This window comes from Pseudoliparis swirei, chromosome 4 (assembly GCF_029220125.1).
Source record: "Pseudoliparis swirei isolate HS2019 ecotype Mariana Trench chromosome 4, NWPU_hadal_v1, whole genome shotgun sequence".
Lineage (NCBI taxonomy): Eukaryota > Metazoa > Chordata > Actinopteri > Perciformes > Liparidae > Pseudoliparis > Pseudoliparis swirei.
The window spans coordinates 9,279,358-9,293,367 of record NC_079391.1 but is presented as its reverse complement, the minus strand read 5'-3'; the positions used below and the strand labels follow the sequence as shown (position 1 = coordinate 9,293,367).

Below are 14,010 nucleotides of genomic sequence, written 5' to 3'. Positions count from 1 at the left end.
GCACTGTTTTGCACTGTTTGTTCTGTTCTGCACTACTTGTTTTTGTTTGTTCTGTGTTGTAATGTACATTTTGTGTAAGCACAGAGACACTTTACCAAGACAAATTCCTTGTTGTGCAAACTACTTGGCCAATAAAACTGATTCTGATTCTGATTCTGATTCTGATTCATAACACATTTATTTTTGGATTATTACAACATTTATAATCACTTTATCTAAGATACTTTACTTTATAAATATGTGTTATTGTATTTATATGTAATGCTTTATTCACATGTTATCAACCTTGACAACATGTATTGCATTTTAAGTTTGAAAAGCATGTGTATTAACACATAATAATGTTAATAAGAAGCTTATACTGACTTATGAGGGCTTTCCTACGAATTAACGCTCATTACGAGGACCTCAATAAAGTATAACCATTAATCCTTTTAATTATAAATAGTCAAATCTGCCAAATATAATTTCCCGGATCTCAAGGTGATCAGTCCAAAACATTCAGTTTACACTGATTTAAAATCAAGAACAGCTTTAATGATCACAACTGAGAAGAGAGAACAATTATTGAACATTGATCATTAAATGTGTTGCAGTAACAACCTCCTTCGCTACAGACAGATGTGCACATAAACAGATGGATACCTTCGCTCGGGGATTCAGGTTGCCGATGGCATCGGCCTTAAAGTCATTTTTATTCTTCCGGCACAGCACAGCGGCGATGATGATGATGATGAGTGTTACTACGGCGATGGGAGCCAACACTGCAGCGATTATCCAAAGGTTATTAGGAGGGTTCTTGACCACAGCTGAAAACAGAAATACTTTGTCACCGTCGTCCCTTCATTACAGATCCAGAAACACCACAACAGTTCATCCATTTGGAAGTATAATGCACAGCAGACTTTAAGACATGCAGACGCATCCGTCACACACACACGCATCCGTCACACACACACGCATCCATCACACACACACGCATCCGTCACACACACACGCATCCGTCACACACACACGCATCCATCACACACACACGCGCAGGGACACAGCTCCACCCGGGAGACATGCGCCTGATTCAGCTGGTGGAGCAACGACCTAGAAGAGAATGCAGCACACACCCTTCCTCTCCATCACTCTCTCCAAAGCAGCTCTGTCCCCCTCTCCCCCTCTCTCCCTCTCTCTTCCTCTGCCCCTCTCTCCCTCTCCCCCTCTCTTCCTCTGCCCCTCTCTCCCTCTCCCTCTCTTCCTCTGCCCCTCTTCCCCTCTCCCACTCTCTCTCTCCCCCCCTCTCTCCCTCTCTTCCTCTGCCCCTCTCTCCCTCTCCCCTCTCCCCCTCTCTTCCTCTGCCCCTCTCTCCCTCTCCCCCTCTCTTCCTCTGCCCCTCTCTCCCTCTCTCTCTCCCCCTCTCTCTCTGCCCCTCTCTCCCTCTCTCTCTCTCTGCCCCTCTCTCTCTCTCTGCCCCTCTCTCCCTCTCCCCCTCTCTCTCTCTGCCCCTCTCTCTTCCTCTGCCCCTCTCTCTCTCCCTCTCTCCCTCTCACTCTCTCCCTCTCACTCTCCCTCTCCCTCTCCCTCTCTCCCTCTCTCTCTCTCCCTCTCTCTCTCTCTCTCTCTCCCTCTCTCCCTCTCTCTTAGCAGCGAGCAGACTGCAGCCCAAACAAACAGGGTCCTGCCTGGAGCACCAGAGAGAGACGAGAGAGCAAAGAGCATCCTCAACCCTTTCTTCCTCTGGCCTCACCCCAGTCGTGTGTTTTTGGTTGTCTATTCTCCTCTGTGGCAGCTGTCCCCAATCTGGCCTCGGCTGCTGGCTGATTGCCAATCAGTCAGCTGCTCTGACTGATTGGCAATCAGTCAGCAGCCGATGCTGCTGATATAAAAGGGCAGCAGAGCTGGAGATAGACAGGCAAGTGAGCAGAGGCGCAGTCTTGCGGTCTGCTGAGTGTGTTTGTATATCTGAATAAATATGTCGTCTAACGAAACCTCATGGTGCCTGGCTGATCCTTGGAGCTTTTGGGGGAAACCCACGGGTAGCGGCAGTAGAGCTGCTACAGCCTCCATGTGTGCAATGCTGTAAGGGTTCGGGGGCTTACGTTCCGCTTGCAGCTGGACGAAGTAGCCCAGGGTGAGCGCCATGGTCTGAGAATCCACCGTGTTCAGGACCTTGGCAGCGGATGCGCCCGATAAAGGAACGCCATTGTGCTGGACGTAGTAGGTCATCTCCGCTGGATTCTTCAACACTGACAACTTACGGATGCTCACCATCTGATACGATAAGAAGTCAATATCAGCTGTTATTTAATGACTTGAATGGCTTTGAAGAGGCTTACATTTCAGAAAACAAAAAGAAAAAAACATGCATTTAGGAGTGGAGTCTCATGAGAGGACGAGCTACATGGACTGAAGAGAGCACTTATTTCGTAAAACATTCACCCTCTAGCTTGTTTTGATGAGCGATTAGCAGATAATGAGCTGAGAAGCTCCCTAATTAACAAGGTCTGACCAAAAGTAATCATGCACGCATGTGCAGATGAGGGCACATCAAAGTGTACAGCTCATGAAATATGTAGAGTGTAAGAAATGAGCCAACAAAACTATTGGATTAATGCGCTGATTGGACTTCTGACGAACAAGCCTCTTTAACCTTGAGCATCGCAAGACTTTTTGGTTGTTAGGTTGTAATAGTTTATTTTAATAACATCTGCAGAGGTCTTATGTTTTAAATTAATACATATAGAAAGATATTATAATAGAAAATATTAGGGAGAATATTGATATTGTTATTAATGTATTATGAAGCATAGGGGTAATGTTTACTCTTTGCAAATGTAAATGGCAAGAATTAATGTATATTGCATGAGAGTGACTGTATGTTCGTATTATAGATTGACTAGGCCGGTTGAATTCCGTCAAGTGACTTACAATAACAAGGGACTTTTATTGTGAGAGTGACTTTAATGTGGACAATAACAAGACGGGACTCTTATTGTGAAAATACTTGTTTAGACCGTTGTTTGACCGGAAGTGACGTTTTGACCGGTGCCGGTGACATTGAGTATAAAACTCCGTGGATTAGAGAAATCGGGTCTCTTCCACACACTCAAAAAAACTTCTTCTTTAGTTCTACACATTTATATTTTTATTTTTTTTTTAAATAAATAAATAAAAAATAAAAAAATAGATATTTATATTTAATAACAAAAAATGTATTTTTATTTTCATTATTTATTTTATATTTTTATTATGGTGTGCATCATCATAAAAATCAAATGTCATTGAGGACTAATGGACGCCTGCTGCGCCAGCAAGCTGAAAATCAGTTGTTTGGTGGATGACAGACATTGTTCAGTGCTGTAGTGGTGTGCAGTGTAGCTGTGTGGTCAAAGCCAGAGGTGGGTCTGTGTGGGTTCAGTCGGGGGGGTCTTTTGTTTTTTTTTTTTTTTTTTTTTTTTTTTTTTTAGTTTTGAGTTGACACAAACAAATTTAATTTAATTTAATGAATATCGTTATTTTTTTTTTATTTTTGATATATAAATGAGTTGGACTAACTGAATTACATTTATTGCATTGCACATGCTATTTGAAGTTGAGTTGCATATAATTATTGGATGGAAAACCTGCCAACAATTTAATTGAGTTCATCCAATGAGTCATTTCTTTGAGTGCAGGTATTCTCGACGCCGGAAGGAGGGCGGAGGAGCCGATGAAGATCACGATCGTGAGGCCTTGAAAGTTTGTTTTACCCTTCCTGCCATTAAATGTTGATAACTTAATTCGGAAGCCTGTTTTCCATCATTTGCGAAGTGCCCAGTTTCAGAACTACTTTACAGTCTCCCAGAGAAAGTTACACTTGGCATTCCCCATCATGGCTGCCGTGCCCGTGTGTCTTTACCTGAACAGTGTAGCTGCCCACAGCCGTGGCTCGTCTGAACCGGGTGCCCTGCTGCCCTGCCAACACAAACAGCTCTGCCAGCCGCTGCTCCATGACACTGGCGAAGCTTTGGTACTGTCCCTCCAGGCTGGCGTTGTCCACATCCTGGATCACTGCAAACGGATACAAAAGAAAGAGGACGGCCATGTGGTTGTTAAGAGGGACAATTTATTATTGGGGAGGAAAGAGAGGAGGCGAACATTTTAAATGTGCGTGAGACGAAAACCCACTTGAGCGTCCTCCGTTTTCATATTTTAGGATCCAGTATGTCCCCATTTAATGTGAAATAACAGCTACTGTGGACGTCATCTATGCCATCCAGCCAACAGTAGCCCTACAATAGGCTATATGAGCCGTATGGGACGCTCATGTTGTTCTGTGTCTGATGGCAAGTTGATATAAGCCAGAACAACTTGATAAACTAACGTCACATGCGGCCTTTGCTTCCTGAACATTTGTTTTGGAGTCTTACCGTCCCCTATTAGTCCGACATCCCCCAATACAACTGTAATCTGTTCACTGTTATCAACAGATGAAAAGCTATTTAACCCTGGTTGTACATCTTGTTCAGTGTGAGTAAATCCCATCATATAGGAGATGACCTTGAACTGACTCAGCCTCTCATTGCAGTAAGAGCAGCCACACAGCCGTTCTATTATACAGTAAAGAAGTGTGTGCGCCCTTGAAAACTGTGAAATGTATTAATGTCGCGGAAAATATATGGAAATACTTAACAGTAAACCATCCAGGAGTCCGGTTCATCTAATTGCTCCAGTGAAGGAGACCTGTCTAACTTTCCATAAATAGTGCCCTGTATGAAATTCACAATAGTACATCCTGTTGCAGTGTTTTTTGTGTCATAAATTAGAAAAGAAACTAACAAAACAATGTGTACTTTTGAGATTCGTGAGTCGATAGTCATTTAACTGCAGCATTACAATGTGTGCATCATACAACATAACACACATAAGTTGTGTTTATTATTATTATGAAGTAAACAAACAAGGAACAATGATGCACCTACCTGTAATAACCCAGAGGTCTCTCGTGGCGATGGAGGTGTTCAGATTGTGGTACTCCAGTGCTGCGAGGACATAAAACATAATCATGTTTGCCCTGATCATTAATCTCCATGACTTAAAACTTGACTTCCAATCTTCACAAAACTGTTTTATTTCCTTGAATTATATTGAATGGAGAAATGTTCATTCAATATTCAAATGTAATTGTTTTATTTGTATTGTAGCGAGAGAATATCATTAAAAAACTGATTGTTACAAAGTGAAATTGAACAAAACAATAGCACAATTTATTCAAAATCCAGGATTCTCTTCTCACGCCTCAGTTTTGTTAACATATGTCTTTTCAAATTGCACAAAGCATGTCAACAAAGAACTGCAGTCTTTCTATAACTCTAACAAAATACAAACAAATAACAACTGTTATCAATGTGGTGGTCTTATTAGCCATAAATGTGTTATGTGTTTATAAACCTGGATTAAATGTATAAAAGCATCTGGACGTTCTTGTGGAGAGGGGAAACAGTTGTTCTTGAAATCTCACTTTAAATCCTCATCGACTTTAAATGTCGGACAAACACAGAAGCAAAGACATATTCCAGCTCTCCGGTTGTCTCTCCGCGAGTGGAATATTAGTCGGCGAGGAGGTTTCACATGAGCCTGCGTGTGTGACGAGAAGCTGGGAGATACGTTTGTCCAGCATTTATAAGTTATTCCTAAGGGAGAAAAAAGCGGACGCTTCCAACACAGAAAGCTATTAATAAAAGTATATTGCATATTTTAGGTCAGCGGTTATAGTTCTGCGTGATTATTACGGTCTAATGACATAAAACAGCTGAGTGCAGCCGCCCAACCTCCACAAGCGCCACAGGAACAACACGCCAGTGCTCTGTGCGACAGACACTGCAGAGGGGTGTGAGATCTCTGGCCTTTTCTATCAGCGCAAAGCCCAAGGTGCTATGAGAATCCCCCACGATTCATTTTTACCTTTGCATTGAAAATGCCGGAAGGTTATGTTTTGATCGCCGTGTATTTATTTATTTATTTATTTGTATGCGTGTTATTCGCAAAACTCAAAAAGTATTGAACCGAATCGCATGAAATTTGGTGGGATCATTGTTTATTATCCGGGGACCAGTTGATTAGATTTTGGGATCGATCGGGTCAAAGGTCAAGGTCAAAGGTCATGAACAGGTCAAAATCTTTCGCAGAACTCAAAAAGTATTGAACCGAATCGCATGAAATTTGGTGGGATGATTGTTTATTATCCGGGGACCAGTTGATTAGATTTTGGGATCGATCGGGTCAAAGGTCAAGGTCAAAGGTCATGAACAGGTAAAATCTTCTTGAATCACATGGAATTTGGTGGGATGATTGGTTATTATCCGGGGACCATTTGATTAGATTTTGGAATCAATCGGGTCAAAGGTCAAGGTCATGGTCATGGAAAGGTCCAAATCTTTTTTTTACCATAGCACGATACATTTTTGTCCAATTGGCATGCAACTAATGCCAAAATGTTCATAATTCAATGCCCAATCTTGTGATATGCGAAGGTATGCGCTCTACCGAGTGCCCGTTCTAGTTTATTTATTTATTTATTTGTATGCGTGTTATTCGCATAACACAAAAAGTATGAAACCGAATCGCATGAAATTCGGTGGGATGATTGGTTATTATCCGGGGACCATTTGATTAGATTTTGGGATAGATCGGGTCAAAGGTCAAGGTCATGAAAAGGTCAACATCTTTTTACCACAGCGCGGTCAATTTCTATCCAATTGGCAACTAATGCCAACATGTTCATAATTCAATACCCAATCTTGTGATATGCGAAGGTATGCGCTCTACCGAGTGCCCGTTCTAGTTTTTTACTGTGGTAATTGCTTTTGAAGTGAGGTGGCAGCCGCTGCCAGCATGCGCTCGCACCTCCTGCGACCAGTGTAACACCACGAATGGCGAGCCTGCTAAACAAACAGACAAATCTCTCACACACACTCATCTCTCTCACACACTCATTGTTTTAGTCTACGGACTCCCTTGTTTTTCGATTTGTGGCAATGTATGCTCTCTTGGAATCCCATCCCGCTGTTTAGTTGGCTCCCCTCTCTTTCTCTGTTCCTTAACTGAATCATCCTACCCGTGGGTAACTAATACTTTCTAACTAAATGCAATCACGACAACACAAAGAGAGTTTTAATGTAATGCTCGCTCACAGATATTCTATTAATCTTGATTAAAAGTCTGAGCTGCCCTTAGTGACACTGATGCTGCACAACCAGCCTCAAAATCAGCCAGACATGTCTGCACCAGCCTATGGAGCAGAACTGTGTCGGACCCAAGTCCGATCTGGCTGATTCTGGGCTACGATTGGCCAGTTTGTGTTTGAAGGGCAAATTCAGAAGCTGCATCCTTCGAAGATTGGATTTCAGGGATGCAACCCCCCGGAAAGAGGAAGACAACCTTTAGATTGTAAATCTTTTATCTGTATCTGCTGTGGCCCTCAGTATCCCATAATCCATTGCAGCCTGGTTGATTATGTGATAGGTCATTGAGGTTGCCCACATACACTTGTGAAGTCATGAAATATGACATGACCCAGTTTTATCTTCCAGGTATTTGGTTCAGCTGGTCATGGGTCACATTTACATAGATCACATTTGGACAAATGAAAAAGCACTGAGGGAGGTAAGTCATGGTGGCGAGGCTGTGATCTCCACTGTTTGATCTTGTAAGTAGCATCTGTGTATCTCTAATATTAGTTCACAGGGTATTAGAGTGCACTAACATAACATTCATTGTGATTCGACGTCTAATTGAGGAGGAAAGCAACGTCCAGCCCCTGGATTGTAAAACAGTGCGTCTTTCCAAATACGGACATTATCTAACGTACTCCATATTCTAATCTCAACAGCAAATGACTGAACAACAAATGTGGCTTAATTCTGCTAAAAATGGTCCAGGCTGGTACATTCTTGGAAGTCAGAGAAGATTTGTAGCCCATTTCCCCACTGGCCTCTTGAAGGGAGAACAAGAAAGAAAAAAAAGGTGCTTTGATTGGACACAGCGAGATGGAAATTCAAGGAAGCCCCCGACTTTATACCTCACTCAAACATCACCTCTGCTATAAAGCTGAGCATGATCCAAAGCTCTCGCTTGTTAAACGGACCAGAGTCTGGATGAGTGTAAGCACTGCAGCTGGTTAGAAACCATTCAAATTAAGCAAGTGAGACTTATTTCGGCATGAACCGAAGCTTAACCAAGGGTGTAATTTCCAGACATCGACCAGTTTAGTGCCTGCCTCTGAACTACCAAAGTCCGCTTGAACCAATATGTCTTCATATAGATGTTCACCAAGTCTCCTTGAGTTTAGAGATTACATAAGGTGAGACACCGAAGCTCCTTTTGCACATATATACGAGTCTGGAGAACTAACGGCATTCCCATCAGCCTCCGGTGTATCATCCTGATAACCTTTATTACAGAGGTATTCTCATCATCAGAAAAGGAAGCGTGGGGATTGGACTTAGTACAGTGGACCTTCAGAAAATCAATGCCTACAGCATCTTCCAACCACTCAGCCAGACCAGCCGGGCCAAACGGCATCTAAAAATGGGATTTTAAGAAATACAGGGCGTAGAGCCGGGATGGGAGCGTAGCTAACCCTTGGACCTTCTGCTGCTATTCTACTACCCAGCCTACATTTGGCTGATGTCCGGTCGCAGGTAAACAAAATGGATGCAATAAGACTTCAGGCCAACTGAGCAACAGGAAACTGGAGACTCACATCTTTACAGAGAGCTGACTCCATCGTTGCATCCCAGATGAGGCTATCCCTATATCTTTTTCTGTTGAGCAGTTTACATTCGACAAAAGCTACACATTGGGATTCTACTAAGATTGCCGTTTAGACTCCTGCTGATTCCCTGTCACTCTTCATTTGCTTTGCTCTGAGCTTGGCTCAGAGTGTGCCCTCAAAAGAAGGCAAAGATGAAAGGCACGGGCTTAGTTGTGTCCTTGCATCGAAATAACTTAGTGACTCAATCATGAAAAAACAGCATTGATCGTAAAAGCAGAAGAACAGTCCCAAACGACCAATTACTGAGGATCTGGCTGTCAGGCTTAGTGATGAGCCTGAGTTCTAGTTGTCTAGATACACCTTCTGAGACAAAGCGGTCCCTGAATGCAAAACAAGGCTCAGAAAACCACTACGTTCACTTCAACTGCAGCTTCTAATGTTGGATTCAGTCTTGTATGGTCACTCAATAGAGAGTATCAGTTCCTTTGCCCAGAGGTATAAAACAAAAGATATGAGACCATTGGCGTCATGAGACACAGTCTGAAAAGCGTAGAAAGAACCTCTTTGTAGGTTTCAACATAAAGAAAAAACAAGTCTAAGCACAGCACTTTGGTTTTTATGATGAATCTAATTTATTTTTGGAGAACAAATCAATCCCAAGAGAACACGAGAACTACTTCTGGCGTCTCTTCTCGTCCGGTTGTTGAATTACTCCCGACTAACGGACATGTTTTTTTAGTACAAATTGTAACTTACGCTCAGCAATCATCAGTGGTGGGTAGAAGAGGAAGTAGCCCACCAGCTCAGCTGACAGCTGACCAAGGAGGTTTGAGGCCGTGGTGCCATTAAGATAGACAGTCCCATTCCTCACAGTGTAGACCAACGACACGGCGGGAGAACCGGCTGCCTGGGACACACTCAGCATCTGGGAAGGGGGGACAGGACGAGTCCAGGCCCAGAGTCAGAAAAGGATACAGAAATACATAAGCATGAACACATACGATGCTCGGGATTACATTACTGTAATGTGCACAGAGAAAAGATGAGCACACATCTTTTAAAACAAAATTAATTAAGTTGTTGTTGTTTGTTTTTTCTTGGCTCAACAAAGAGGAAAACCCTCAAGAAATTGGCAAGGCATTAAAAGAGTGCAAAGATATTGGAGTGTTAATTTTTTTCAACCATGCATAATTGCCAAATTAGCATTAATATAGGGTGCACTTTAAATGTTGCAGCTCATTAAAATGAATTGCCTCCTAAAACATGATTAATTTACATTTCAGAAACTGCCCTTGTTTACAAGGCACACAGTTTGCATCTATTTGTTGCTGCCAAATCACCAAAAACCACATGATAATATTGATATGTAATAGAGGAAAAACCTGTTGTACTTGCATATATTTAACAAACTCAAGTAATCCCAATCTAGTTTAATTTCTAGTTGGGTTGCTGGATGGTTCTGCAGACACGTCATCGGCCCCAAAAAAGGTTACATCAGATCTATATCAAAGACTTGGATTGTTTTGATCTATTGAGGTACAATAAACACCATAACGCTGCACACGTTTCAACACTGGCATGATGGTACACATCACAGCTTCACCACTGTAACAGTAAGCAAACATATATAAAGTGCTCCAGGACTATGACACTACAGCACCTGGACAGAGAGTCTGTTGTTGCTGTTGAGCACTTTGGCCTGAGCTTCAGAAAACACCCTCTCCAGCCTCTGCTCCATCATTTGAGAGAAGCGACAGGACCGGGGATTATCGCCTGCTCCCACAAACTGTAGCACTAGAACATAAAGACAAAATGAGCTCACAAAACTGTACACTGGCAAAACTATCAATGACATTTTTATAAGAATTCCTCAGGATGCTTAACATTTTTTGCTGCCTTTCGGCATTTTTTATATTGGTAAGACTGGGATTATGAAACACATTATTTTAGTTCTTATGTAGCTGAAATTCTACACATGCAATATTGAGGAATCACAAGATTTATTGTATTGTATTATTTCTTAAACCTAGTTTCCCCTGAAACTGTCCCAGTTGCATCACAGCAGGGACAAATAACAACAAGCCTCATGCTGATCTCTGACTTATTTATTTTTTCTTTCATCCTGACCTGTTTTCAGCTGGAAGCCAGTGGCTGGTCTGGATCTCCATAATGAAACTGGGAGGGGCAGGGCTGTTACCATGGGGAGGTACTGTCGCAGGTCTGAAATCAGCTTATCACGGCCATAAGCGTCCAAGCCTTCAAGCACCACAGAGGGAGGGTAAACCATGTCCCCTCCAGTCACATGGTAAGCCACCGTCATGTTGGGAGAACCAAATACTGTCTCCACCTGAGAGGGCAAAGTAGAGAAGAGAATTAGATGTAACCATAGAGGTAGTTTATACGATGTTAGCAAATTCATTGCACAATGAATGAGCAATAATAATAATAATAATAACTTTATTTATATAGCACCTTAAAAAACAATGTTTAAAAAGTGCTACACAGAGAGTCAAAGCAAAACAAGTGGAATAGCAAGAAACCAATATTACATTTAAAATTAAAATTAAAATTAAAAATTAAAAATAAATTAAAATAAATTAAAAGCAGACAAACTAGATATTAGAGAGTAACTCAGCACTGGTTTCACTGCCCATGTTACTGCAGCTTTAAACAGTGACCTCCTCTATCCCCCGCTCCCAACAATGACCAATACGACTGCCAACCGGTCCACAGGATTGATTTATTCAGGGTGAGTTGGCCCAAGACAATAAATGAACCAAAAATAAAACAAAATACTGGCAGCTTACATACCTCCCTCACTAAGAAACAGTATCACGGTGATACTGTTTCTTAGCTGTAGGGGTGATACTATATATATCACCCCTACAGCTACCGGGACTGCTTTTTAGACGACATTTTACAGTTGTGCACCAGGCCAGTACACCCTAGGATCAGTGACCCAGTTAGCAGTTACCAGCACAGACTGGTTTGGAGCGGCAGGTCCCATTTTAAAGCCGGCACTAACAATCCCTACAATGCAACACACTGAAAACACAGAAACAGGGTGAGTTGCACCACCTTCAGGCAGGGAGGTAACACAGCACAAACATCAGTCACACTCGTGATGTGACAATAACAACAATATACCGTATGACCCACAACGTCATAACACCCTCCCTGGTTGAAAACAAATCATTCCAAAATGTTAAGCATTCTTTGGAAGAAACCGTGATGTCAAATATTTATAGTTAATCGTCAATAAACATATTCCTGTTATGGTCCTTTAGGCAGGATCAGAGTCAATCAGTCATTTATCAGCAAATGAGATGAATGACAGGATATTGAACCGTTTAGAGCATTTTAAGTGTTTATTCTCACCACTCGCTAATGAAAGCAACAGGAGAGAGTGATTATGGAATACAGATATGTGGAGAGAAAACCAGGAGGGACTGAAGGGCTTCTGAGGAGAGAGAGAGAGAGAGAGAGAGAGAGGAGACTAAAGATGAGCCACACATGGGAGAGACTGTTAAATAGGGAGTTTTGGGACAAAGAGGCGTATGTTCCTCCACTTCTAACCGAGGCCAGGTATCAATGAAGATCACCGGTGAAATGTGAGGGTGTTGTCACTGTGTGTGAGGCAGTCAGAGTTTTACCTTTTGGTGGATGTAAACGGAAACCGGAAAAAGAGCTGATGACAGATGTAGCAAAAAATATGTGTGTGTGTGTTGGTGAGGTGAAACCATTCAGGTCAGCTATCTAACCCCATCTGAGAGCCTGCGCTGACAAGGAGATCCACTGGCTGGAACACTGAGGGCCTATATCTTCTCTGGAGTCACCGCTCTGCCTCCGCACAATTCAGCCTTGTTAAGCGCTCTGTGAAAAGAGCCCTTTATTATCACGTCATTCTCCAGGCTTCACCCGTGTGAAGGTGTTATGAAGAGATTGGTAACGCTTCCACTTACTCTGATCTCAAAGAGTGCGAAAGACCGCCAGCAGATTAACCCAACAGTCAGTTTTCCAGGTGTTTTAAGTCACAGGAGAGCCTTAAGTACAAGACACAGGAATAATTTACTTTTATATATTTATTGAAGCTTCAGAATGGTTTTGGCCTTGTGGTTCAATTCATTTAGTCTATTTCTCGTCATCTTTTTAGCATCAGCGCTGCACATCGCTCTCCTCCCAACCATTTATAACCTATAATTAAACACAGAAGCAATTTCCCTCGCCGACAGCTTGCTTCCCATTGGATGAGAGAGCAGTGCTGCTAAAAGGAACCCAAGCAATGTTGAAATGGGTGACAGGAGTGCACTGAGGCAAGACACCTTCAGAGACTACAACGAGAGAGAAAGAGAGAGAGAGGGTGAGAGAAAGAGAGAGAGAGAGGGTGAGAGAGACAGAGAAGGTGAGGGTGAACATGTGAGAGCTTTGACCTTCACATGGACAGGACGCAGGTCTCACTCTTGATTATTTGATACTTCCAGTTGGAGAAATACAACACGCCGAGCCCTTTCACCAGATTGCGGATATACAACACGAACACACACACATACACACACACACACACACACACACACACACACAGAGAAACACGCATACACAGATGTACTTAACACTTGCTCAAGATTGCAACACTTAGAAGGCACTCTGAAATGCTACGGTTGGTTTCTTCCTGAGTTTTTTGTTAAACCAAAAAATCCAGTGTTTCTACCACTGGGGTGAAATTGCCTTTTGCTGAAATGTGACAACTCTGGTTGTAAATAAATAAGTCACATATATACACAATAAGAGCAACAGTTTGTCATCTCCAGCTCTGCTACAGTCCTAATCTACATCGTGTGTTGGTACAGTTACTCAAATATGTGACATCACCCACTGCCTTCTGGGACACATGCAGTCAACCTGATTTCTATATTAGTCCTCATCTCTTCTCACATAGCTTACATGAGGGTCCTTGCTGCAAGTGTCTTATTCACTTCACGCTAATAAACCAGATTTCTGGCGAGGGCACAATTAGGAACCATTCACTGTCCACCGGTGTTAGAAAACAACTTGCTTATTCAGCCAGGATCGAGCAACAGTTTGTTCTGTTCATTATATTCAGATTAGCAGCTGTGAATTGTATTGATTTGTCTTAAAACCTACAAATGACTAGTCAAACTGTTTATTCTGTGTTTGTGTATTAATGCTGAAGAGATAATAAAAAAAACCTTTAGTTTAGGATACGTCCTTCAGCTCAAATTCACTTGAGTGACATTATTAGTATCAGA

The 14,010-nt window shown here is 42.3% G+C and overlaps 1 protein-coding gene across 1 annotated transcript in view; it reads right to left on the bottom strand.

The window, feature by feature from the left end:
• The window catches only part of kiaa1549lb (KIAA1549-like b), a 60,193-nt gene that overhangs the window by 18,781 nt on the left and 27,402 nt on the right, over positions 1–14,010 (bottom strand). The window contains exons 5-11 of the mRNA XM_056412700.1: positions 10,871–11,090; positions 10,404–10,537; positions 9,500–9,668; positions 4,950–5,009; positions 3,887–4,038; positions 2,088–2,259; positions 646–809 (exon numbers count right to left, since the gene is read on the bottom strand). Coding sequence (XP_056268675.1) covers positions 646–809; positions 2,088–2,259; positions 3,887–4,038; positions 4,950–5,009; positions 9,500–9,668; positions 10,404–10,537; positions 10,871–11,090 — 1,071 coding nt within the window. The remainder of the gene's footprint in view (positions 1–645; positions 810–2,087; positions 2,260–3,886; positions 4,039–4,949; positions 5,010–9,499; positions 9,669–10,403; positions 10,538–10,870; positions 11,091–14,010) is intronic.